This window comes from Brienomyrus brachyistius, chromosome 19 (assembly GCF_023856365.1).
Source record: "Brienomyrus brachyistius isolate T26 chromosome 19, BBRACH_0.4, whole genome shotgun sequence".
NCBI classification, from domain to species: Eukaryota; Metazoa; Chordata; class Actinopteri; order Osteoglossiformes; family Mormyridae; genus Brienomyrus; species Brienomyrus brachyistius.
Genome location: NC_064551.1, coordinates 2176256 through 2203134, shown reverse-complemented (window position 1 = coordinate 2203134; position 26879 = coordinate 2176256). Strand labels below are relative to the sequence as shown.

The window sequence follows — 26879 nt, the reverse complement described above, 5'->3', positions numbered from 1 at the left end:
ATTTGAGATGGTTACAGAGGACTGTATGTTAAGTTGACATTAGTAACAGACCCGCTGCGTGCTTGATACTTAACTAAACTTAGTCTTAATTTAACCAAACCGGCCGTCATCCACTTTGCACCGAGAGTACTTGACGAAAATGAGCGGAGTTTCATTTTCTTATTTTAACTTTACCAGCCATCGGTAAGCATGGGAAATGGAGGCGGTAGTAAGTCTAACACGATCGCACTGAGCGCGAGAGTGTCCGCGGCGCGGAGCGCGAGCTGCCAGCCAATGTAACGCTTCCCCCCCGCCGCGCGACTGACACCGATAGACTCTCCGCGCGTAAGCTGCAGGCAGACGGGCGAATTTAAAACAAGTCTACCGAGGCGGAGGACGACGGGCAGAGGGTGAGAGCTGACGGGGAGAGGAGGACGCGAATCAGCCGAAGCACGCCGCGGTGCTCCGAGAGCGGAGACATAGAGGCGAGCGGCTCTGTAGCGGCGAAATGGAGTAAACATGGCCAGCAGAAGGACCGCTTTCATCGAAGGTAGGCCGGCGACGGCATGCTGCGGCGGAGCCGGAGGACTGCCTCAAACCCTGGACGTTATTCAGGCGGACACCCTACAGCGCCGTTTACATTTATTAGTGTACAACGCAGGCTAGTTAGCCTAGCCGTCTCATTTGTTGCGGATGACCGGTAGCTAGCCACCGAGATAGACAACTAGCTATGTGCCGTTTAATTTGGCCTAGACACTGGGCTCTTGTATTTTTGACGTGCAGCTAACTAACCCTGAGACGTTTTAGTCAAATTCGTGTATATGTGGTCTAAATGCCGCTTTTAAAACCGGGATTTTGTTCAGTATTGTAGGTAGCTGGCTAACAATAACATTTGTAGTTGGTGGGTTTGCTGGGTTGTTCATTCAGTGCAGACGCGGTTTAGGAGGAAACCTGACTAACCTTTTAATAAACATGCAATACTGTTGAAATCCGCCAGTAACATATGTATGTACATTCTGTTTTTCATGTTTTGCGTGGCTGCCAAAGCCCAGTCGGCCTACTGAAGTGTTTGATAGGTGATGGAGAAGTGTTCCGTCATGGGGGCAATAATCTGCCTGCGTTTGTACCACCATGTATCCAAGTAGCTACAAACATAGACACTTTAATTAAGGTAAAACAGTTAAAGACTTATCCTGTTTCATTGATATTCTTAGTTTTATTCGTTTGAAGTAGCATATAATCACCTTACATTTGTTCTGTTATACTATAGTCAACAATTAGAGTATTTTTAAACCAATGTCACTGAATTGTCAACACGTATTAAAGCAAACAAGTTACCAGGATTATATCAGCGGAACAAACCAGTCGCCAGTATGTGTAGGCAGGTCGTGTGTTGCTCAGGAAATCGATCGCATTTTGAAATCTATTTGTATTTAGACAAATATAATGGAAATGAAGCGACGTGTTTTAAAAGACAGAGCTTGGGGCCGAGTTTAAACTGGTCACAAATATGTTTCTGCAGCTGGAAGTGCTGGCTAAGCTCGGTTTTAAGTGGCATGTTGGTGGGGAATGTGACATGTTAGATTGTGTGTGTTAGGGTGGGGTGGGATTCTTGCAGTAGAAGCTGTGTAGTGAATTGTGGTAGACTAAAATTAAGTGCCATGTGTCTTAGAATCGTGAAGGGTGATCTTAATGTGCTTTAGGTACACCCTGGCATCTTTATGAACTGTAATGTTACATCAGGCATAGTGTGATGAGTACCTGAAGGCAGCAAAATGTAAATATGACCGTTTCTTGGAAAATTTCAGGTGCAGTTTGTCAGGACTAAAGACTGTCCTGCTGACAGGGTGGACAGTTCCCATGATTTAAAACATGCATGTTGCTTAAAACGCTGTGCTGCATCCTCCAGGTGTCTTGCCAGCAGAGTATCTGTTGCTGTACTTAAGTGAAGTTGTAGAATTGTAGAATCCAAGCTGTATTTATTCATTTAGATATTAATTGGCTGAACATTTGTATAGTTTCTTTTTTGGTGGGAAGCCTTGCAATTACTCAGCAATGTCAGACTGAGAAAATTTAATCATCTGTAATAATGTACCAGGCTGGACAAAAATTTTTTTTGAACCTCTCAATAATGAATTCTAAGTTTTTCTTCCAGCTTTCCTTCTGTTTTATTGGAATATTCAAATATTATAAAAAAAAAATAGGCAGAAGTCTTATTGATGACTCTGGTCCTCTAGAGTAACCTGTAATCCATCCTGGGCTGGGGTTTCTTCAAGGCCAGCTGTGGGAGCTCCTGCTATAGCATTGAGAGAGAGAACACAGGGAGTATTACAGTACAATGAGCAGTCACCCATCTCCTTTTACTCATTTTGGATTCTTAATTACCAAATTGGGATTTTAATGCTAATCTGTATGGTTTTATGGTACAAGTGAGTCTCCAGTACTGCATGAATTGTAAACTTAAAAATACTACTTCTCATAGTATAGTACTATTTTCTTTCTTTTGAAGTGAACTAGCTTGTGTCTAATTTTCATTTCTGTTGTTTTTTGGATTTGACCTTATTTGTCGCCCTCCTGGATTTTACACACTTGCATTACTTCCTTTGTCACGCTTGTCATAAAGACTAGAGGGAGTCTGTGTTTCCGACCTGGCAATTATTTTTGGCGTTTGTCACTGAACTTGCTATATATATATTTTAAGTCGGGTCTGAGAACCGTGCCTCCCATGAAAGTCTAAATGGGTGTAAATCCTACTGTTTTTCCCCTCAAACAAGGCACTTGCGTCGCTACGATAAAGTTATTCAGGTATTTAAATAGCTTGCAGATGATGCATTCTATCCCTGTTCTACAGCTTGGCCAGGATGCTTACAGCTGCGCTTTTTCTAATCATGTTTTCATTGCTTTAATAAGCATTTAATAATTTCATGCTTATCTTATTGTAGAACATGCCAGTCCTCTTTAATAGGTCTTTGGCCCTTTTTACTGATGATTCGTTCTGACTTTGTCAGGTTTGTGCTGCCAGATGATTCAGACTAAGATGAGTTTGGGCCACAACACCATTATAATGCACCAATGGTACAGATTTAATTCCGGTTTAATATGGTGAAGCAGCGTCATCCCAGTTCCATGTTTTCTGTAGGTTTAGTATTTACTTTAGCTGTTAGGTATTTATGGCCTGTAAAACCTGATCAAATTGAGCATGTCAGGGTGAATTTTTGTATGTTCAGGATGCCCTACTCTCTTTATTATGTTTGGCATAAATTGCCAAATGAATTTTGATTAAATTAATGTTGACGTTTACGGCTGTGTAAGTCCCAAGTTTATTTGCCGATGTATGAAAGTTGCCTTCTTTTTATTGAACTGAGTTACCTGAAGTTTGGAGCATTAGCACTGAGACTCATGTAGAATCCTTTTTTGTGGAGAGGGCTGGATGATGCATAAGCTTTGCTTCAGAATTACCTAGATATCCCAGTCGGCTATTTTGGAGAAACTGTGTCAGGAAACACTATATCGTACCGGATTGTTAAAATAAGTCTTCCTTAGTGCCACTGCTTTAGAAACTTGTGCAAAATAGTAACATAGCATGATACAGGGATACAGCAGCACTTAACATCGTGCTGAATGTCTAAGCTTATTAGAAATCGTCAAGCCTATTAGACTGGCTGTGCTCTGAATAAGGGTTTTTACTAAACGCTTGTTGAAGTGTAACCCAAACAGTTTGCTGTCTCTTAATCTAATGCAGCATGTTTGAATGTGATGCCTAATCTGGCACTTCAGCCTTTTTTGCAGCAATGTATCCTGGGAAGGCACCCCCCCCCCCCCCCCCCCCCAAGTCCTGTTCCTATAGGGATAGTTTTGCAGGAATTGATTGCACTTGATTGAGCTAATTATACCAAACTCATTTAGTCCTCCCTTTCTGTTCTGCGGTTAGCTTTTTTAGGGAGATCTCTGAAATATGCTTGTGCTACATCCCAGCAGGATCAAGAGCAGAACATCTGAGCTTGTGTGTAGAAGAAATGGGTGTGTAACCAGGGAGTCGGACAGAGTGGAAAATGATTTATGGCATGCCTGTCTGCACTGGTCAGCGTTCTGTATGCAGTTCGTTGTAACTGGGTGGGCTCTTATAGAAAAGTGATCCATAGGTAACATCTTGATCTGTATCATTTCTTAAAAGCTTGAAAAAAATGGTTTTGGAAATTTTTTCGATGCATTTGTTTGTTTTATTTAACACCTTAAACTTTAATTTTGTTTACTAGTTATTTTTAGGAGTGAGAATCAGGAGAATCAATTCCCTTCTAGCTGTAATGCAGTATGATCACTGTGATAAGGTACTTGGAAAAACCACAAACTCATATGATTGGTTGTAAGTAGAGGGTGGGTGGTACACCAGGATCATAGTTATTACCGGTGTGATTGTGTACTATATGGCTTTGCACTATACTATTAACACCGCGGTAAGTCAACAGCCCAATTATGCAACAGTCTATTAATAAAAATAAAGCATTTTATTTTATTCCAGGCTTCAGTTGTAATCTGAATATCTGTTCTCATGTGTAACCGGTTTATCTGCGTTTTGTGAATTTTTTGTCAAATATACTGCAACAGAACATTAACAAATTCAAAAACACATTTGATATATTTTGTATAATACACATTAAATAATAACCTGGTTACATGAATGTATAGTAGCAAATTAAAAAGCGAGACATTTGCTAAATCAGCATATCTGTGCGCCACTGCCTTCATGCAAGGTGCGTGTAAATGGCACAACTGCCCAATTAACGCTAGAAGCACCTTTTCCCAGCCCAATGAACAAAAAACTCCTTTAACCGCCCAGCAGAAGTACTTTGGCGAATGCAGCCTTTTTGTTTACACTAATGCGCCGTTAATGTTAATGACAGCGGCGAATCTAATACTCTCAACCAAAAACCCGTAATGTTCCTAAGAGAGTGGATGCTCTATCCTGAAATCATACAGCTGACAAGCTTTCAGATGCAGCATGTTTATGAAATGTTGGATAAATGGATATATTTTATTGGTGATTTCATGTTCCTCAAAGGTTTTTTTTCCCCACAACAACTGTATAAATTAATGTTTTTTCTTTTATGCAAATCAACTCGGGTGAAACAATTAAAAAACATGTTTTCACAGTAATCATCTCTAACCCATCTGGTGCAGCGCTTTCAGACTCGTGCTCATGCAGGAAATCGTACAGAAAATCTATATTATCCCATTATAAACCTAAAATTGGCGACATCAAAAGCGCTGGAGTAGTTTACCAACCCTACAGCCTATTTACAAGGCAGTGGAACTGTTATGTATATTTAAATGCAGGTGCTTGTGTGTGCAGACTTGTCCCAAATTGAAAATCTCACTACAGCCAGCTGACCAAAGTTGGCGACCCCGTGTTTTATTTGAAATTACCTGTAAAATCCACTACTTTCAGCTGAAACAGCTTATCATTCACCTTGCGTTGTTACTCTGACGATTATGCATTGAATATGAGGAAACATTACGTATGTCACTTTTTACATCTTTTCAAAGTAAGACCACCCAGACCCAACTGTAAGAGCGTTTAAAGTGATATAATATCTTCACCGTCTAAAAAGTGAAAAATACCGTGGTGATGTGATGTAAAATTATCACCCCTTCTTGTAAGTGCCTAGTACCCAGCAAGTCTGTTTTTATCAAGAGATGGGGCCAATTTTCGTTCAAAATTGCAAATTAGATCACGGTCAGGAATAGAAGCAGAGGAAGTTATTTTCTTGTCTTTTTTGCTTAATGGTAGCAGCAGTTGTACCTTCATTTTCTATTGTTTCTTTGTTTCCAGATGGAGTGGCGAGTGTAGATTTTTCAGTGTTAATCTAAATGAACTCTCGCTCTAAAGCAGCATAGATTTGCTGCTTGATAGCATTTTTTCTGCTGCCACTTCCCTCTTCATTATGAATTTATGAATTTGCCTTCACCAACTGCTGCTAAACTTTGGCATCTGCTGTTCTTAACTGAAGTACTTTTTGACCCCGTACCTGTAAAAACCAAACCTCTGTACCTTGTTGAATTGGTTTAACTGTTTAGTTTTCAGCCATAGGAAGTAGTATACAGTGACACGTAATCTTGCTCTATAGGTGTTTTTACAAATGCGTGTTTTTAAAGCCTTTGGATACAGCATGTGCAGTGCTGGGTGCGATGCGAGTATCACATTCTTCTTGCTACCGATGTTTCCAAACAGTCTTGTCACACTCTACACAGTGATGTTTCCAGAGAATCTGGAAAAGCCATTGTCCATTAGTGTGAAACACATAATGCCAGCATTATAACCGTTCTGTTAAACCATGCAGGCATGATTGCCTTTTTGTGTTACATGCTCTAATAGCATTCCAGAAATCATAGCAGTGAACTGACCTCAATTGTATCTGTATTAAAGCTCTTGACAAATCAGAGTCGAAGAAAGATGGAGGTTTCAAGGCAAACTGGAGCTTCTCTCTTTCTGATGCCAGTGAGGAGCAAGCAAACCAGTAAGCACTTCTGCATGACCCGTTTCTGCTGAGGCCATTACACCTTTGCTTATTTTTTATGTGGTAGTTAGTAATCACCAATATCTGCATTACAATGTGCAGTTGTTGAATGTGGCCAAGAGGGTCCATAGAATCTGGCAATTTTGCTTTTTCTTACTTTTCTGATGTGAATAAGGCCATTCAGGCATGATTTTTTTTTTTTTAAGTCTTTGACATTTGGTGCCTTTGGTTGAAACCTGTTGACCCCATTTTAGAGCTTTGTGCATGTTGTATACGTTTGTCACTGTAGAATGAGTGCCAATCGTAGATCGACATCTGGTTTGTTTTTTTTTTTACTTGGATGTAGTAGCAAACCTCAGAACTTTCTTGGCTGTTAGTTCAGAAGTGTACCTGGTTTCTCTTGGGTCGCGTCCACTGTGTTCAGCACCTGACTTGTTTGCTTTTCCCTTCGGTGCAACACAGCAGTTCCCGAGTGAGCATGGACGAGGCGGAGGAGCAGCGGGAGGGTGCCGCTGGGGGCAGGCAGGTATGCTTCCTGCTTGTTAGGGTTATTCCTGGGTGATTTTGGAAACCACATTGCAATATTTAAAATTTTTGGTAGTCAAAATGCAGTGCTCACAGAAAGCCTTGAGATGCTTGCTTAATTCGGTAAAAATGTAACAAAAATCTTTTTCTCATTTGTAAAAACTATATATCACATTAAACAACCAACAGGTAAACAATACCTAAGGCAAACAATTTCAATTAGTAATAAACTGAAACATAATAGAAAAATTATAGCTCTAAAACAGCTGATCTGGGTTAAAAAGTTCATTGATAAGCAGTCTCATTGGGGGGTTTTTAAATTAGTAACACCTTTGCAATAACAAACATTTGTGTTTTAACATCCCTTTGGGAGGTGACTACAACTGCAAGTGATTGCAAAATGGCAAGAACAGAAGTGAACAAAACTGACAATAAAAATAAAATCGTTTTGAGGAATATAAGTGCATATATATTAAACATTGCTTGTCAAAGGACTTTTGTTATGAATCCAATAAATTTGCAACTTTTTGTTACAAAATTAAGCAAGAATCCCAAGACCACCTGTGAGCACTGTATATGTACAATGTACTATAGCCAAATTAAATATGTCTCATAATAGTCGATCATATTAGTTTTCATGTGTGTGTGCCATGAATTGTACTAACAGACCCAAAGTGCTGACAGATTAATATCATCTCTGTGTGATGCATAATATTTTCATGCAATGATCAGTTCTTGTTCGTTTTTCTCCTCCTTTCCCGTTTTGTTAAATTTCTCACAAACATGCCACACTGTCTATGAGTGAGTAAGACAGCTTGGATGAAGATAAGAGAGTTTATGCAGAAACAGCGGCAGTAAACGCTACACTGATTTTTAAACGCATACCAGACAATCATTAATATTGCAAAGCTTGCTCAGTTTCATTTCTCAACCCAGCTGTCTGTCCTGGTCCTTCTGAGGTGACAGTTGCATGTACAGAACAAGCATGTCGACTTTAACGTCACACGTTGTGGAAGCCTAGTAGTTATCAGTCTAGCGTCTTGCAAGGTATAAATGTCAGTATGCGTTTGTGACTCTGCCTTCAATTTCATGAAGCAGGTGCAGATGTTAGAGATTACTGCTGAGGATAGAGAGAGCATCACAGATTTTTAGCAGTGTTTTTTTTTAATGTGTTGCACTGGCATTAAATTGTATACAAGCTCTAATTATAGGCGTTTCCTCCATACAGACATACTTTGATTATGTGGCAACTGACTGTCAGATGGAAGCTGACATGTTTGTTTCTCCCCAACAGTCTCCTCAGCTGAAAAACTTCACAGCGGGCGAACACCTAAAAACATACGAGCGCAAACAAACTAACCACTCGCGGCTGCTGAAGGGGAACGGCCTGGGGGTCCTCAAGCTAGGGGCTGGAAGGAAGCACAGGTAGTACCTTGATGTAATTTTTTGAAAGGATGTGGCAAAACAAACCAACTTGTCTGGAGGAGGGAGGTTATTCCTTCTAGCTGATAATTTGCCTCTATGTATGGCACATCAAAACCTATTATCGCTTCAGCGAGTTGTGAAAGGAAATGGAGATCCCAGTGGTGAAAACTGGCGGAGTTGTGGTGGTTTTTTTTTGTTTTTTTTGATTGGAGCTTTATCTCCCCTCTTATTTTTCCCCCCCCAGTGAAAACCCTCATGCCGTAACTCCACCACCCAATAGAACCAATTATTTTGTTGTCAGTCATACACCACCGCAAGGGGTCGTCGTTCAGGGGCGGCTGTTCCAGCATGCGAACGCACCTGCTGTTATCGGGAAGAACGTCCAGAGGTAGGAGGCATCGTTGTGGGATCTCGCTGTGTTTATGTTCATGGTGAACTTCAGGATGAGTGTGATTTACAGCCTGATGTACTTTAGACTTCTTTAGCTAACCCTCAAGTCTGTGTTTTTATGGAGATTTGTTTTCAAATCTGAAGACTTTTTTATCATAGTTGTTCCAGTAAGACTTTTATTAACAAAGATCTATTTGGTAAAGTAGCTGGTTTCTTACCATCTACTGTTGTGTCATCCTTAAGCAACCTTGACCTGAAGGAAAGGTAAGCTGGGTGCTGGCTGGGTGCTGGCTGGGTGCTGGCTGGTTGCTGGCTGGTTGCTGGCTGGTTGCTGGCTGGTTGCTGGCTGAATTCTTTCTGTGACATCTGAGCGCATGCTTTCAGGTGTCCCAGCTCATCTGTTTTCCATCTCATGCTTGGGACGGCTCATTTCTTGTACAACATGCTTGTCAAATAGAGGTTGGCTTGGCTGCTTTGTCGTCAGTCACAGTCATGGTGATGTTTGACTGGCTCCTCCGGTTCTGCTCTTTTTCCATGTAAACTTCTGGATGCTTTTTGCTGTTGCAGTGGTACTTTTTTGCAACTGTTTTGCACGGCGTGTCTTATAATGTCTGTAATCTTCTAGACTGGATGATGATGTCAAAAACTAAACTTTAACCTAGCCTTGGATTTATGATAAATTGGCCTTTTTTTAAAACATATTATTTGTGTTTTCTGTGATTTTTTTTTTCCCCGAGTAGATTAATTTCACATTTATGCTGAGTTATATAGTTTGATTTCCTGAACTGAAAAAAATTCTGCAGCATTTTTAGTTCCGGAACATACATATTTTGAATGAGTTTGAATAGGAAAGCTGACTTAGAGAATTGTTCCCCTTGCAGAAAAGACTACAATACCCAACAGATCCAAAGAGTGGAGTTAGACAGCATTATACTAACTTGCCCAGAAATCCCAGGTAAGCAAATTTGTTTTTTAAACTTTGGCAGACTAATAGGATGTGATTAGCTGGTGACACACTAGCCGTGCAAAGCAACCACTGAACCGTCAGCTTCTCATATGTGATCAGATAGGAGGAGCACCTTTCGCTTACATTTACAATGTGTGTTGCTTTTTGTCAAAAAGGCCTTAATATGTTACCACAAACACGCACAGGAGACCGAAAACGTACACTTCGCAATTGTGGTAATTCTGCACATAAATCAATAATGGGGCTTTTTGTAATTTCCCCCTGAAAGGCATCGTCCCCTTTGATGTCTGAAAGCTGTGTACCGTCCATATTTTCTGTTACTCGAGAGATTGTTCGCTTGAGAATGCAGGGCTGTCATGAAGGTTGTCTGAGAGGAGCAGTTGACAGACTGTTAGAAATAAGCCTCTGTGGTTTAGATTGGGGGTGGGCTGGCAGCTTGGGGAGGATAGGATACGCTTCTATTGCCAATCCGAAGATCTCCATGAAAGAACCGGGGGGGGGGGGTGCAGTGAGACCACCTGTCCCTGGGGAAGCTGGAGCAGAGGATGCGGGGTGACCTTGAAGTGGATCGGGCCTCCTTTCCAGATCGCCGTCCTGCCAGTCGCTGTCGTTTAGGTTTCTTCATTCTGCCCTCTGCTGCAGTGAGCCAGGAGGCGGACGTGAAGCGGCGGGTGCAGCAGAACAGGCGCAGGCCCTTTCTGGAGGCCTCGGGGAGCTTCACCTCGTCAGCCAAGAGGATGGAGGTCAGGATCCCGCAGGTGGATGGCAGCTCGATGGAGTCCCGGCAGCCCCGAACCCCCACACGCCAGGCCTGGGCTCCCGCTACTACGGCACGGCTGGGATGCCCCCCAGTCTCTCTGTCACACTCCCATATGCGCGGCTTTTCCGAAACAATCAATCTACTCAGCATCCTGCGCGGTCTCTGTACAGAGAGAGCGCAATGCGCGTGCACTTTGTGTAAACCTTTAACCCTTAATAGTGAAAAAGTGGGTTATGTGCCTGAGCTTGTATTAGCTCTGTCCTGCCCAAGGAAGCCCCTTTCGGTGCAGCACTGCTGCCTTTGTGTGCGAGAGACACGGCTGCTGCACGCATTTGTTATAACACTTTTGTGTAACAGCTGTGCTAATTTTCTACTCTTTTTATTTATTCTTGTTTTCCAAAGTGAAGTCCCAGTTGTTATCTGATCTGCTTCGTTAGCAGTCACAGTGCCCAGTTTTAATCGCTTTTAAGCCAGTGCATCACTGAGCTCTCTGCAGTGACATTCCCTGACCCCCGATGACCCCACATTTGATTGTAAGCCACTTTGGTGGGGGGGGGGGGGGGGTTGTCGAGATGTATAGTGCTGCAGTGTAGCTGGCCTTGTCCTGGGGTAGAGGTGTCTTGCACACTTGACGTGTATCGGGGTCCCGGTGTCTGGCAGTAGAGGGAGCTGGAGGCATGGTGAGTTTGGGGCTGTCAGCTGTTATGCTGGAACTGGCTGCGGTGGCCTGTGGGTCAGTGCTGACTGACTCTGTCGTGCCTCATCAGCCCCAGCCGCTGGACCCTCAGGACTACCTGACTGTGTGCGGCAAGTGCGACAAGCCCAGCGAAGATCACGTGCGATGCCAGAACTGCGGCAACCCCCTGGCTGAGGATACCCCAGCCCCTCTCCCCACCCCCGCGGAGCCCCGCGTCCCCCCCCTGGCCAGGAATCCCATCCGACCGCAGGCGGCCACGGGACCAAACAGCCTGGCAGTGAGCAAGAGCTTCTACGGCGCGGCATCTGGCATGAGGGCACCGCGGGGCGACGTGGTGATCAGCCCGCCTGTACGCATCACGCGGGGAAGCCTGCCGCTGGACGGGCGGCCTGCAGGGGCGCCGGGGAGCGCCGTCACCTACTCCGCCAAGGCCTGCAGGGGCAAGAGGCAGCTGCCCAGCAAGCAGCACGAGCTCAATGACCCCAGTGAGTCTCGGTGTGGCCTGTGTGAACATGCAGGACGGCTCGGGCACAGAAGGCCTGAGCCCGCAGGCAGCCCCACACGTGTGTGACCCTTGTTGAGTGTGACCCTTGTTGAGTGTGACCCTTGTTGAGTGTGACCCTTGTTGAGTGTGACCCTTGTTGAGTGTGACCCTTGTTGAGTGTGACCCTTGTTGTGTGCCCCTCAGTGCCTCACTGTTCTGATCATGGCCTTGGGTGGGGTTGTGTTGAGCTGTTGTCACTATACAACACTATACAACCAATGTCACTATACTGCTGTCACAGATAAAAGGTTTATGGCCAAAAATAGCTATACTGTGCCTTTCTCAGCCTCTTGCATTTCTTTGTTTTCACACGGATCTCCAAAAGGCATTGTTTTTCTTGGGGAAAGAAACTTAACAATAGGAGTATTTGAATCTGTTCGGAAATGCAAGTTTAATGGCAGAGTGAAGTTAACGAATCGTCTATGGATCCGGGGATCCAGGTTTTAACAGCTCTAGATGGCTGGATGTTTGGTGACTAGTGCATGGGCTCTGGTGACTAATTGGTTACGATAACAGTGTGCAAGTCGGATTAGGTGGCCGGACTGATTATAAGGTCCTGTTGTAGAATGATTTGGACGTTTTCTTCAACTTGGTGTTAAGGCTCCAGTATGAGGTTTGGTGTTTACAGACCTCAAACACCTGCACGGAAACGGAAATCACAAACTGTCAGGGGCCCTGCAACTGTTCAAACCACAAAAATCTGAATATATCGTTTTATATTAGTACTGTGCTGAATTTTTTGTGAAATGTAGTAATACTTGACTATTAGCCATACCGTACTGTTGAATATACATTATTTGACCCACTTTTTAAGCTGCATGCTTGCATATTTGGCTTAAATTTTGCTACGTCTCCAACCAAAGCTGAGCATGAAAAGGAACCGGAGTAACCATTAATACAAAGAGTGGAGATTATGCAACACCAGGGAAGTGATGCATGAAAAAGTAGCTGGCTTCCTGCAGGTATCGGTGAACCTCTCACTGCTCGGTGGGGCAATTTTGCGTCTAATCGCAATTTAATCAGATTTAGGTCTAGACATTGACATGGCCATTTACTTGCCCTTCAGTCATCCTTATATTGTACTTGCTGCTGTCCTTCGGGTTAGTGGGTCTTGTTTGAAAGACAGCTAAGCTTTAGCTGAGGAATGGAATGATTGACTTCCTGTAGAATGATTGACTTCCTGTAGAATGATTGACTTCCTGTAGAATGTTTGACTTCCTGAGAGTTTCTCAGTCTTTTTTGTATGTTTTTCACCAGGCTTTCAATTCTTTTGTCTGCAGGAGTTTCTTACTGCTGACCCATGGTTCTTATTCTAGGCCTCTGTGTCAGTCTGGATCATATTTGCACCTTCCTCAAAGATCTTTGCAAGACGGTCAATGCAGGGAGTCTAGGTCCTTTCCAGGCCTGCCAATTAACCTAGATGGTTGCATGTTTGCATGTTTAACTTGTGGGGTAATGTGTACAAATGTTTTGGATCCTCTTATGTTGTAAGGACAATTCAACACAGAAAAAACGTCACAACACATAACTGGTATGAAAGCAAAGAGCTTTTTTTGCGCTGTGTTACACATCCATCTTTAATATTTAGAATTTGTCGATGCCTGTAAATTTTGATTATACAGTGCTACTTACAGTTGTTTCGGCCCAATTCTGTAAGGCAGTAATTGCAGTGTTTCTTATTCTTAGTATTTCTTATGTTTGTGTAGATGTCGCAGAATTTTAAAATATGGACCTTCTCTGTATTGTGGAAGGAGAGCTTTAATTCTCCTGCCTGTTCTTTGGTAATATGAGTCAAATCTGGCATGCAAAAACTTGAATATCCTATTTAATAAAAAAGCCTACTTAAAAGGTTCTGCTTTATCATTTATACATTCAATGAGCAAAATTGGCAAACTTTGAATACTTCATTTTCAAATATCTGTCTTTCCTAGCAGTAGATGCCCCAGATCCCGTCAGTGTGAGAGATGCTGGCGAGCAATTGGCACATGACTAAAAAGTTTCCCTTTAATGTCTGAGGTCTTTCCTGCTGGTATGACGTCACATGCTGATGCGACTCTCATCTGTGCCGTTTCAGTTGTGCTGTCCAGCGATGACGAGGACCAGGATGGAGAGAACAGCAGCACCGGCAGCGTCAGCCGGCTGGACAGTGTCTCCCCGAGGCCTGCAGATTCGGCACACTCCTCACCGGCGCCCTGTGGCGGCAGGGTGGAGGCCGCCGTGAAAGTCCTACCAGAACAGGAGGAGCTGAACTCCAGCTTCTTTATGGATATGGACTCCAGGATCACCCTGCCGAGGAAGACTCGCATGAAAGACCAAGTAAATAGCAATGGTCATCTGTTGACTTGAGTTTTATGTATCGTGGTGTGTGCCCCCCCCCCTTTGGATTGCTAAATTACAGGTACACCTATGTGCTGATGCAAAGTCACATGGCAACAGCAGAACATAAACGGCGCACACACTAGAAGTTCAGTTCTGTGGGACTACGCACTAGAAGAGATAAACATACTGAGCCACACTTAGCATGTGGCTTGGTGACCTAAGCATCTGTGCTTATGATTGGAAGGTCGCTGGTTCAAGCCTGGCTTCAGCAGAATAGCCTCACCTGTTGGCCCTAGAGAAAGGCTTGCGTGTCCCCCTCCCCCGTGTCGGTGGTGCTGCGCTCGCTGTCGCCTGGCAGGCACGGCCGTGCTGTGACTGCCCTGCAGCTGGCCTGCAGCTCGGCTCACCCTCGGCCTTTCCCCTACAGTTTGGGAATGCGGTGACTGAAGATGCTACGAACCTCAAGCGACGGAAGGTCGTCAGCAATATGAACAGCATCATCCTGGACTGCCGGAGCGTGCGGCTGGGCTCGCTGCGCCGCATGGTCACCAAGCCCGTCATCGTAAGGCCGCCCCACACACGCCTCACCTTGCCTTCCCCATCCTCCGTCGATGCCGAGACTTTAGAAAATTAAGGATGTAACGTAATCTGAGGCTTTCGAATCTGAGGGTCTCTATTCTCATGCTCCAAACCCATCTGCATTTTCTGCTCCTCGGGACTTGAATCTGAGTGTAAAAAGGTCCGTTTTCCTTTCAGTTCTCCGTCGACTACATCCAGCTGGAAACTGAAGGTAAGGGATCGGCAGTGCTGCTCTCCCGCTGGCCGACCGGTCATACCGGGGTCTTCCACCTTTTCTGGTTAGGTGTTGGTCACCTCTTGAGTTACAGGGCTGATAACTGAAACTGGTGAAATGCATTTTTTTTTATTTTTGCTTGGGTTGCATTTATTTGAAAGTAATTGTGTTTCTAAGTATTGGTGGGAGGCATGTGGGTGGGCAGGTCGAGAGCTTATTGCAGGAGCTTAATGTCTGGCAGTGGGAAGCTTCATGCCGTCTCTGCTCACACGATTACAGCCGTCCTTTGGCAGGGTGCAATAAAAGGGGAAGTTTAGGATTCCCTGAGTGGTGGACCCTAAAAAATTTGGAACATCATTGGATTGGTCTGGGTTGGGGGCCCAATATGAGCGCTGTCACGGGGCACAAAGTTTGTAGCAACTTCCTTTTGGCTTTGATATAGCCTAGATCATTGTGTCTGGGTGCTTTTGTAATTGCTACATTGTGAAGACCCGATTCCCCACAATGAATTGATAACCTCTAACTCTTTACCTTGTGGGGATCTGTGAATGTAATAAAAAAAAAACGAACAATGCCAAAACACTTGGCTTTTGTTTGGTAAGTTTAGGGCTGGGTTGGAGTTAAGGGTGTCATAGTTGGGATTAGGGTTTTTCCTATAGAAATTAATGAGGAGTCCCAATAAAGATATGAATACAAGTGTGTGTGTGTGTGTGTGTGCCTGCGTGCGTGCGTGCACATGTACATGTGTGTGTATTCAGTTACATGATGTAGTTCGGCACAGGCATGTGCCTGTTTGTATGTGGGGAGGTGGTATACTCTGTGGTATATACATTTCAGAGTGCATTCTGTCACTTTCTGAGAGCCATATACTGTCGATGCATGCAAGGCTGGACTATAGGTGTACCCTCTGGGTGTCCCGTGGCAGGTCCAGAGCAGGACGTCCTGGAGAAAGTGAGGCTGAGGGCTTCGGAGCTGACCAGCTGCGAGTGGTGCACCGTGCGCAAGCTGCCCGTGCTCTTCCTGCAGACCACAGCCAGCGAGTGCCTGCGTCTGCGCAGCCAGCTCAGGATGTCTCGTGAGCACAGCTTGTGGTACGACTGCAAGAGCACAGGTGGGCACCTAGGAACCCCCTCCCTCTGGTTTGTGGACCATTGTGTGTGTTTTCCCTTGTATGCTGTTCATCGGTATCACCCTGCCGCGTGCGTCTTTGGGTGTCTAATGAGGTAACAGTTTTAAAGAGTTCCACTTTGTCGCTTTTGGCTTTGGTCAGATCTGGCTGAGCAGTACATCGTCTTGATCTTTGAGGATGGGCTCACCATGCGGGAGCAGGTCATTCTGGAAGAGATTCTTCAGGAGATCGGCAGATCAAACAACTTAAGTGACTTTCCAGCCAAATTGTTATTTGAGGAAGCCAACAAGAGGCTAGTCCGGTATAATGGATCAGAAGCAAAGGTGAGTGCACTCATGGACATTTCCACTGTGCGTGTGAGCGAACAATGCGCTTTATCAGTCGGTGGTGGGAACCCGCTGATGGATATTTGACATTCCAGCAGTGCAGCAATGGTTGGAGTTACAGTTACTGATTTATCGCTAGGGGGCACCATAGAGTTTCGGATTAAATGCAACATGTAGCGTACCAAACCGATGAACTCTCAATTGAGACACGTTCTGCCTTTAAAATGCTGTAGCATGCCTTTTGCCATGTGGGTGAACCATCTTCAGAGTTTTAGGTTATCTTTTTATGATATCATAAAGGGGTAGGTAGTGCGGTGATGGTGTCAACCTTTCCTGCCCCATAGGTGATGGAGGACGCTCGTCAAGTAAGGACACGCCTGTCCGCACGCCTTCAGACCTTCTTCGAGGACGATGATGACGAGGCAGAGGACATGTCTGAACTCCAGCCCACCTTCACGGGACCCGTAGTTAAGTGAGTGACTGTTACCCTTCAGCCCCTCACTGAGCCTCTGAGGTCAGCCTTCCCTAGAATAACGTCTCTTGTTGTCTGTTAGGTTGATGGTTTACCCTCCAGCTCCAGCCAAAGGGGGTATTTCTGTCACCAATGAGGACCTTCACTGTCTCAGTGACGGGGAGTTTTTGAATGACGTCATCATTGACTTTTACTTAAAGTAAGTTGTTCATTTTTTTTTTGTACAACTCTATGCTTCCAGGTGGTTGGAAAATGGAGGAATCCTTCCTATTCGTATTTGCATATGTGTGTTTTTTGTTAGGTATTTGTTTCTTGAGAAGTTAAAGACAGAAGACGCCCAGCGCAGCCATGTCTTTAGCTCCTTTTTCTACAAGCGTCTCAACCAGAGAGAGAGAAGGAACGTCCCGGATGCTGCCCACCTGCCGTGAGTCTGCGCCTCCCTTATACACATGCAGTCTTAATACCAGAAGGTCGAGGGCCAGTGCCAGTGTTTCCATGTCTGCTACAATGGACACACATCCCATTATATTTCAGTGATCAAATTCAATTATTCAGTTTTTTTTTTCCTTTTTGTCACTTTTTGAAATGGTTACTTTATTTCAATCAGCTGCAACTTTGTCCACGAATTCAAAAGTCGCAAAATTCACGATAATTACTATTACAATTTTTTCAGTAAAATAGCAGAGCCTGATTTAGAGACCGTTTAGGATTAAAAAAAAATAAAAAATCAACTAAATAATCAGAGGGAATAAGTCGCTGTCTTAATCATATTGAACAGACACCATCCAGAAACCATGGAGCTGTTTGTCGTCTGGATAATTCCCGTCTCAGTATTTGTGTGTGTGTGGTGGAGGGGGTGGCCATACCTAATAAGCCATACCTTCTGTTTCTTTGGTACCAGAAGAAACTCACGCCCCCTCCCCCCTCCAATGTTTTCCAGAATCCAGAAAAAGAAGCACAACAGGGTAAAGACGTGGACCCGGCATGTGGACCTGTTCCAGAAGGATTTCATCTTTGTCCCCATCAATGAGTCGTAAGTGTCTGGGCTTGCGCCTGCATCTCGAGCTGCTGTTGCACATATTTTGCAGTTCTCACACAAAAGGAAGATCACCTCTCCAACATGGCTCCAGGTTGCTAATGCTGGTCCTCAAATAAATCTCTTGCCTGTCCTAAAATCAATGCCTTTGCTTTCTTGCAAAGTAAATCACAGTAACCTTGCTTGATAGCAGTTCTGCAGTAATGGGGCCCCTCTGCAGCACTGGGCAGCCTGTAAAGTTGCCGGCGTTGCATGGTTCTCGCATCAACATTGCATTTTCTCTGGTGATGGTTACACAACGGAGTCAGGCGACATGGAAGGAGAATAGCAGATGACATGATGGTTCTGACTGCAGGGCTCACTGGTACCTGGCTGTGATCTGCTTCCCGGGCCTGGAGAGACAGATTTTAGAGCCCAATCCTCTGTACCAGGGCATGGGGTCTGTGCCAAGGGCCAGCCCCTATAAGAAGGCCAGCCTTATAGATGCCCCGGCAGAAGACGAGCTGCTGCGGGGGCCGCCAGCTAGAGAGGAGCAGTCGCCGCCGCATGGCCAGCACATCGCAGACGCTTCCTCTGAGAGCGACTCCAGCAGTGATCAGACCAAATGCTCCACAGCGCCCCCCAAAGGTGGTGGACGGGAGCACAGCACAGGACTCAATGGCCAGAGCAATCCCCAGCCATACTATACCGGTGAGTCGCCCACAAGAAGAGTAGAAATCATAAATTTGAAGCAGTTAGAACACAACACCTAGAAAGGGATAACTGCAGTCACTTAGCTCCAAAATGTATTTGATTAAAGCAAACGGTATCTGTATTGTCATGTGACCAGGTTGTTATAATTATATGCACCTGTGCTCTAAAATAGCTTAGCTGATTTATTATTATTTTTTTTTGGTTAAAGTAGTACACAAGAAGGCTTCTTCAGTGCTGTTTGCCTTGGGCTGTACCTGCTGGAAGCCATACCACATTTGTTGATAAAATCTCCAGATTTGCCTGTCTCCCGGCCAGGATCTGCAGCATTTCTCTTTGGTTTCACTTTGGCATGGCACTGAAAGGCCCTGTTTGTCTCTGTAGATGGCCTGCACCGTATCAGCGTCTGTTATGCAGGCCAGGGCAGAGCGGAGGATGTGTGCACGTTCTCAGACGACCAAAGTTCCAGTCAGGTAGGTGCCCTACACCCTCTCACTGCTGCAGTGAGACGCCTGTCTTCTGATGTAGACGTGGATTTGAATGCAGGGCGTCGAATGCGTGACATTGAGAAGAATGTCAGTTGTTGAGAAAAATCTGCGTTAAGTCAAACAAGTGTGCCGTCATCTTGGGAAATGTTTTGGTACAGGAAACTTGTGTGGCAATCTGAAATGTAACTGGAATCTGTCTTTGCCTCTGTAAAGGATGAGTGCAGTGAAGATGGCACTCTAGCAGATGATAGTCTCACTTCCTGTCAGAGCACTGAATGGACCTCCCGAGCCGACATCTGCAAACAGTAAGAGATCCACACTGAACTCTGACCGTGCCTTATTACTAGGAGTACTTTCTTTAGCTGTCAGTAGGTGGTGCTATATCCCACAGTATCCCTACTTGGCAGTATCCCTTGCAGTATTGTTAGTTGCCTAAGATTAATTTCAGTCCTCTGAACCCCCCCTATGTCTTCAATGGTTGGCAAATTGTCCTTTTAATAAATGCTAACGTAAATGTCATTTGGTTGACTCTTCTAGTTGAGAACAAGTTTTAATAACAAAACTGATTTAAAATGTATATTTCCAAGGAATTTCTAGATAAGACTGCTGTTTAGGCGTATGCCTTTATGCAGTAACCTTGGACCAGCTCTTACAACCATATTGACAAATCAGCAAGAATGAGGAAGTGATCTGTGCCTGTTTGTGCCTTTCTGATTCCCAGGCCTTGCATCCTTATAATGGACTCCTTGCGTGGTCCAACCAGGTCAACAGTGGTGAAAACTTTACGAGAGTAAATCATTTTTAATCTCCCTTTTCCTGCTCTACGTAATCTTTAAGTAGCCGTTTGATGAAACAGCATAGTACCAGCTACGTAATATATAAGGAATACGCCCTAGTTTTACAACTTCATGGTCATCCTGGTTGGCAAGCTGAGTGTATATTTGCTGCACAAGAAATTTCATTTTTTTAAATTCTAGTTAATTGCGCAACATACTGCTGAATACTTGGCATGCAGTCAGCTATGTGGCACCAAAGGTTGTATTTTGCGTGTTTGGCATTTGCATGTATACTGTGTGTATACATTCAAAATTAAGGCATAGAGGTTGTCCTCCTGCAGGTACCTGGAGGTAGAGTGGGAGGCTAAGAGGGGGACCCAGAGGAGCTTTGGCAAGGATGTCATGAGAGGGTCCAGTCCCCGAGTTCCCCAGCAAGACAACTTCAGCGACTGCGGAGTCTACGTTCTGCAGTATGTGGAGAGCTTCTTTGAGGTGAGGTTCCCTCTGGGCTCCTCCTGCGTGTGCTTCACTTCAGTGAGATGGAAGACGTTCGCTGTGGTCCTGCCGGGAGATTTTTGCTTTTAATTCCCAAAAGGAAACCTGGGACTCCGGGCTATTGTAGCGTTATAAAATCTGCTGCGTTAACCTGTCTAACGCTGTCCTCAATCTCGCCCTGTTCCAACCCAGAGCCCCATCCCCAGCTTCCATCTGCCCATGAACTTGTCCGAGTGGTTTCCGCAGCAGCGAATGAAGACGAAGCGGGAGGAAATCAAGGAGCTCATTCTTAAAATTCAGAGCCAGCAGCAATTGGACAAGAAAGGCCAGTGTGCCCCCAGAGACCTGGAGCTGGGGGACGTTTCCGACCTGAGGTCCCCCCCGACACCCTGAAACCCAGCCCTGCTGCTGTACTGTTATCCTGTCATGGTTCGCCTCGGTCCCACTCGGCCCGTTTTGGCCCAGACTGGACCCAGTCACCTGATGGGCCTGCCCATGATTGTACGCTGCTGGACTTCCTTATTTCTATTCTATTAAACTGACTGATTCCTTCCGTTAATGACAGAGAACATTTTAAATTTGTATCAAATAAAAAAATGTACATATGTTGAGTTCATGCTGCCTTTGTAATTTAGTGTTTTTTTTTCCCTCCCATTCATAACCTTTCAGCTGCTGCGTTACCAGAAGGCTGTTACACTTCTATGGAGCTTGAAGAATTTGTGTGATACACTGTTCAATGTTCTTGCACAAAGCTTTCTCCCCCCACCTTTGAGCTGTGTGTAAAGTGGATGTTACTTTGTTGAAAATGATCCAGTGGGAGTTTGTTTTTCCAGCTTATTTTTTTTTTTTTTTAAGGAAAGTTGCTAGCTGGTGCCTGTTTAAAACGCCTTCTGACCTGTGACCACGTACTTGTGGATAAACCTTGAGTATTAAACACGTGGAAATGGAGGAAAGACCTGCGCTTTACTTCTTACTATGAAAGATTTAGTGTTTTTTTTGTCTTTTTATTTTTAAGAGTGGATGCTTAATTGTAACGAGCCGCCTGAAGAGCTACAGCAGGGTTTCCTGTCTTTCCTTTTGTCAGGGAACAACTTCCCTCACCTGTTTCTTGTAACTTGCTAGTTTGTCGGATTATCTGGTTAATTATTCACAGAAGAGCACCTCTTCTGCCAGTGCCATCTGGTACCCTGCAACTAAGCCTGGCAGATGGATCAGCCACCGCTTCCGATGCTGCGTCTTCAGGAGACTATGAACATCACACTGCTGCATTTGGGAACAAACGCAGACCGTGGACCAATCATCAAACTGTCAACAAATGGCAGAAATGACTGATCGAAGCATCCTGGCGCTCTGTTAACTGTCAGACACCCGCTCACCATGTAATAATGGCGTCTCTCGGGTCAAGATGAGCATAACGGAGCACCTTCTCACTGTCACTTCCGCAGGGGGCCGTACGAGGCCTTGGGCTCCTGAGTCTTCAGATTTTATTACGTTTATAACTTGCCTTGCAACTCAGAACCTTTAATGTGAAGTGCCACTAATTTGGCCTTCGTTTAAAAAAAAAAAATACATGTCCTTCCAGTATGTAATTAATGGTGTCCTTGTCTAGAATTTTCATAAATCTACCTTGTAAGAATAATTTTTTTTCCCGTTTCTATTGGTACCGTGTCTCAGATGTGCCTGTGCCATGATTTCTACTCGCGGTCGTGAATGCTGCCTCCCCATTTCCCGTAATGCACCCTGCGGCGGCAAACATTGTCAACTGTAGCACTTTGTGAAATTGTGCCTGGTGTTTTCCTACAAATCTCTGCAAAAAAACTGCTGACGTGGCGTGATGATGTTTCGCCTTGTGAGTCGTTCCCTCTGACCAGAAGATGCGATTGTATCTAGTTGTCGTAGCCAATGGCCCTCAGCGCTGGCTGTGGTAACTGTTCGCAAATATGCCACAGCTTAGTGCACACATCTTTTGTTAATGTTTTCTGCACCTATTGCCTTGGATTTAGTCTATGGATTCATGGAAAATCTCTTCTGCAAGCACAAGTCTTTCGGTGCTTTATATTTGACTAAAGTATTAATCTGTGTCTGCAGTTTAGTTTTCTCGCTGCTCGTTATTTTCCCCCATTATTCTTCTTCATTCTTCTTTAGAAAATATATTTTTCTACCACAAGGAAAAACATAATCAGTGGTTTGCTTTAACCATGTGGTCGAGAAGGTGTCGTCACGCTGACATTAATAAAGAGCTGGGTGTCTGGCTCACCAGGTGAGCAGGTGATTATGTGCTGGGTCCTGTTCAGCATGAAAGGAAGAATTTAGGCATAGATGGAATAAGCGTTTAAAAGTAAGGCTGTTCCCTGTGTCGTGAGGACTGCTCTTGTTCCTTCCCAGAGCATTCACTCCACTCGACGAGCTTGTGTATTAGTGATGTGTCGAGGACCTGAAAGCACAACGGAATATTTCTCTTGAATTACCATATGGCAGCGGGAGAAGCTCAAGATATCGGATGAGAACCATATTGCTTAAGGACGTGCAACTTTAAAGGACAAGTCTTGTTTTTTCTTCCTGTTTTTAATTCTGCATTTGATGCTGAATTGCAGCTGTGAAAATATCCTGCTCTATGAATGGATTACAGTCACTCTGAATGATATGCGACAGCAAGAGAAACAGATGCCGAATAGGTAAATCCTTAAAATGCCAATCACGTCAACTGATTAGATAACAGAATTATTTAATACTGATGACAGACATGAATAGACAAAGATGGAGTCACGAACCTGTTAAGTGTAAGATAAAGTCATACGTACACGTTTGAAGAAACATATTTGTTCATTAAGTAACATGATGCAGCACTGAGTGCATCAGATGACCCTCTCATTAGAGGCCCTTACACTATATTAGCTTTCAGTCTCGGGTAGGATGTCCTCTATTAAAAAAATACGTCGAAAGTGCTAGGTTACTGGACTTCAAAAATTAATGAGCACCTAGACTGACACGACGTCATCTTGGGGGTTATTGTCAGGGTTCGAGTTGGCAGGGGGGGGCACATGGCTGCCACCACCCTCTGGGGGGGAAAAGTGATGGAAACCATCTCCCTAAATGGTCAATCGTAGAGGTAAAGCAACCCAGTTTATTAGCAGGACAATATAATCCGCACTGGGATTGTCAACCCCATACCCTTGAAATATACTTGTTTTTATTATTTTATCTTTATTTCATATTAAAATTATATTTCATATTTTATTAGGGTTCCAAGCAGCTTGGCTAATGGAACTCTTGTTTCTGTTTTAAATATTTTCGACCACTGGTAATCATAGGCACTTACGGGTTATTTGAGTAATCCGAGTTTCATGGTGATTTTTTATCTGGTTTCAGTTTAAAAGTCTGAACTGAGAATGGCGTTAGGTGGAACACCTGTTCTTTTAAAACGGAACACAATGTCCTGGAGGAATTTGAGCTGACATGCATTTGATTTAATACTGAGTGATTGTTATCAGAGTTCCTGTCTGCTATTTTCATGGTGTGTGTGTGTGTGTGTGTGTGTGTGTGTGTGTGTGTGTGTGTATATATATATATATATATATATATATATATATATATATATATATATATATATATATATATATATATATATATATATATATCTTAATTATATTTGTTGGATCTGTGTGTATTGAATGTGTGGAGCAGCGCCCCCATCGGCTGACCAATGTAAGTGCTAATCGTGGCGTGACGTCACGCCGTGTCTCTCCTCCGCTCCTGGCTCGGCGCTTAGTGGCAGAGGAGAGCTCGGCTGCCGCTGCCGACGGAGGACGCCGACCGGGGATCTTTCGGGGGGAAAACTTTTTTTTCCACGACAGTACCGGTTAAGCAGAATACAAAGTAAGTAGCATGAGAAGTGATGCTCTCTTCTTTATAATGGCGGTAGGTGTCACGGGGTGTTAGTCTTTAAGTGTGCAGTCCGCCGCTAGCCGCTCGCCGGTGATGTCGCTGCTAATGGAGGCTGTCAAAACACGGCAGCCGCGCTTCTTACCGCTCCCTGACCTTAAAGTGCTCCGTATGGCTGAGTGATAACAGTTCCTGCACCTGACTCGCACGGCCTTGGCAAGTAGATGGGGGGATTTACAGCTGGCTTTTTATTCGCGCAGGTAAATTTAATAATGAAAACTGATGCTGCGGGACGGCCGGTGGGGAACCCCCCCAGCCCCCAGCTTCATGTCCCACCGCTTGTCAAGAGCCTTTTCCTCCTCGGACGGTGTGTCACGGCGTCTTCCTGCGTGCTGTCACTGTCTAAATGCGAAATGCGAACGGGTCAGCGTCCGTAAGGTGCGTAGGGTGTACGAACGCCACTTTAGTTAAAAGTAAACCTGGCTTGTTAACTTCAGCCCGGTATCGGGGGCTGGGGGGGCACCTTGCGCTGGCCGGTGCGTTATTTCGTGCTTAGAAATGCGGAGCCTGCAAAAGAGGGAGCCGGGGGGTACTGGGTAGGCCCTCCGAGTGCTGCTGCGGGTTCAAAGGTCGCTCGTTAACTCGAGACGCCTTCGGTGCTTCGTGCCAGCAGTCGGCGGGATTGTTCGCAATGGGACGCCGCCTCATTGACATGCAGCGCCCGAACCGGGCTACGGCCATTTACTCGCTGCTGTCCGTTGCCTTTCTCTTGCATTCAGTTGCAGAAGCCATCTTTTTGTTATTATTTAGTTGTTTCCAAGTACTTTTTTTCGAATAAGTTAATCTGCCATAAAGTTTTTGCACCTTAATTTATCTGAGTGTTTTGTGAAGGGCCACAGGGACTTGAATATGAAGCCTTTTGGTCACAAATTCATTTTCCCAGAATTCACCCCCGCAATGATCACATGATCAGCTGTAGTATGATTTGTATGTATTTATGTAAATATGTGCTTTTCATCTCGGTCACATTGCCCTGGTGGGAGCCTTCTGCATGGATATCAATAAGGAGATTCTTAGCGTGAATGATGACAGCTAGTCGTTATTACTGTGTTGAGCAGATTATCTTTTAAAGTCCTTGTAACACGCCGATGGTTGGATATGATATACTGATCCTTAATGTTTTTTTTTGTTCGTTCCTGTGAGGTGCTTGTGATCACAGGCGTGAAATGGTCCTTTCTGATGTGTCATTCTTGTTATACTACAATGACCAGTGAAGATTTTTAAGAGGACAATAAAGTGTAATGTGTAATGTTGGAAATCTGCAGCTCATAACTTTCTCCCTGTCGTTCATTTAGTCTGCTTCACTGGGTTTATGAGTGATTTTGCACAAAATTTAAGTTATGTCACGTTATTTGCATGCGGTTACTGGGCATTCTATATGAACTCATTAAAAAAATAAAAATATGTGATGTTTCCCCTTCTTCCGGAAATTATTAAAGCACTGAAATTGAAGTAAATGTGGTATAGCCTACTATATAATACTATACAAGCAAAATATTTTCATTTAATTTTCCATGGACCACAGACATATTTGAATTGTGAGACATGAATTGTAACAGTTCATTGTGGTTAAGTGCATGCTTGTTTCACTATGTGAACGGTTCAGTGACTTGCAGATCGGGAAGAATTCCAGACATCTGATCGTCTGTGTAACTTGTCAAAATGTATCAGAGAAAAGGTCCATTAGAAGGTATTGTTTATTCTTTAATTTTGAATGCATGTGGTTAAGTTGTAGGTCTTTGTGTCAGTGTTTTGTTTGCCAGTGCTGTATGTAAAAGTTTTTGTTCGTCCTCCCATATCTAAAGTGTTGATCTGAATTGTCAATTGGCCGAAATGGGATATTATTCATTACTCACTGCCTGTGTAGTATGTCTGTTAGTCCATCCATCCAAGTTACAATTAAGCTCCACATCAGGGTTATGGGGGGGTGGCTGCCGGCTATCCCAGTCAGCACGGGGCACATGGTATGCATTAGCGTTTCAGTATATTATTAGCCAAGGAATATAGCATGTCATGTTAATTGCCAGAGGTTTCTGCTTAGGATTAGTGATCAGGATGTGAATCTTTACCCTGCTCCATCCTACCAAGTTTCAGTGAGTTTTGAAGGGACAGATTGGTGTCCTGCATATACCCTGATTTTTTTTTACCATAGTCTTCCTGGATCATCAGCGATGTAGGTTCAGGGCATTAAATATCGGAGGCGCTGACTGGCTATACCACAAACTGTTGCTGTGGCTGTGTGCAGGCAGCCGAGTGGCTGAGGAGCAGCTTCTGCCCCCAGGCCATTAAGATCATACATACATACATTTATTTATTTATGTGTGTTTAATACTTAACTTTTGATTTTTATTTTGTTATTTTTCTAACTTGTTTAGGGACATGGGATTCTCATTACACTGCTGGTGTACAGCTACATTCATACATGTGATGCATAAATCTCTTAAACCTTGGGATAGGCTCTAGACCATCCTAGCTAAATAAACAAATGAATGACTGGATGGATGGATCCACCTTTAACTAATGAAACATGGAAAGAGCTTAAGGACGGGTCAGATACCCATGTTATGGGATATCATTTGTTTTGCCAATTGCTGTGTTGTGTAATGTTGTG

At 44.2% G+C, this 26879-nt stretch overlaps 2 protein-coding genes across 12 annotated transcripts in view; both read left to right on the top strand.

The window, feature by feature from the left end:
* Positions 1-21279, top strand: senp6a (SUMO specific peptidase 6a). Of its 5 annotated transcripts, none has more exons than XM_048985103.1 (24): positions 1-183; positions 6404-6494; positions 6957-7020; positions 8314-8444; positions 8689-8832; positions 9078-9098; positions 9716-9789; positions 10444-10559; positions 11329-11743; positions 13877-14118; positions 14549-14683; positions 14878-14911; positions 15840-16025; positions 16185-16366; positions 16714-16841; positions 16924-17040; positions 17143-17265; positions 17782-17874; positions 18233-18567; positions 18952-19040; positions 19269-19360; positions 19777-19845; positions 20173-20323; positions 20519-21279. In XM_048985103.1, exons 3-24 carry the CDS (start codon positions 6973-6975, stop codon positions 20717-20719), a joined length of 3126 nt encoding a protein of 1041 aa, XP_048841060.1. In that variant the 5' UTR covers positions 1-183; positions 6404-6494; positions 6957-6972; the 3' UTR covers positions 20720-21279. The 5 variants fall into 5 exon arrangements, with proteins under 5 accessions (XP_048841060.1, XP_048841058.1, XP_048841057.1 ...); XM_048985101.1 differs by lacking the exon at positions 1-183 and adding an exon at positions 190-529 and having other exon boundaries at positions 10444-10544; XM_048985100.1 differs by lacking the exon at positions 1-183 and adding an exon at positions 190-529.
* Positions 21280-22676: 1397 nt separating this feature from the next.
* The window catches only part of myo6a (myosin VIa), a 61219-nt gene continuing 57016 nt past the window's right edge, over positions 22677-26879 (top strand). For 3 of the 7 annotated variants that reach the window (XM_048985094.1, XM_048985090.1, XM_048985088.1), the window contains exon 1: positions 22678-23001. In XM_048985094.1, the coding sequence (XP_048841051.1) occupies positions 22965-23001 (37 nt within the window). In that variant the 5' untranslated portion in view covers positions 22678-22964. Of the gene's footprint in view, positions 23002-24060; positions 24203-26879 lie in introns of those variants that run through there. The other 4 variants (XM_048985093.1, XM_048985092.1, XM_048985089.1 and 1 more) reach the window with 3 other exon arrangements.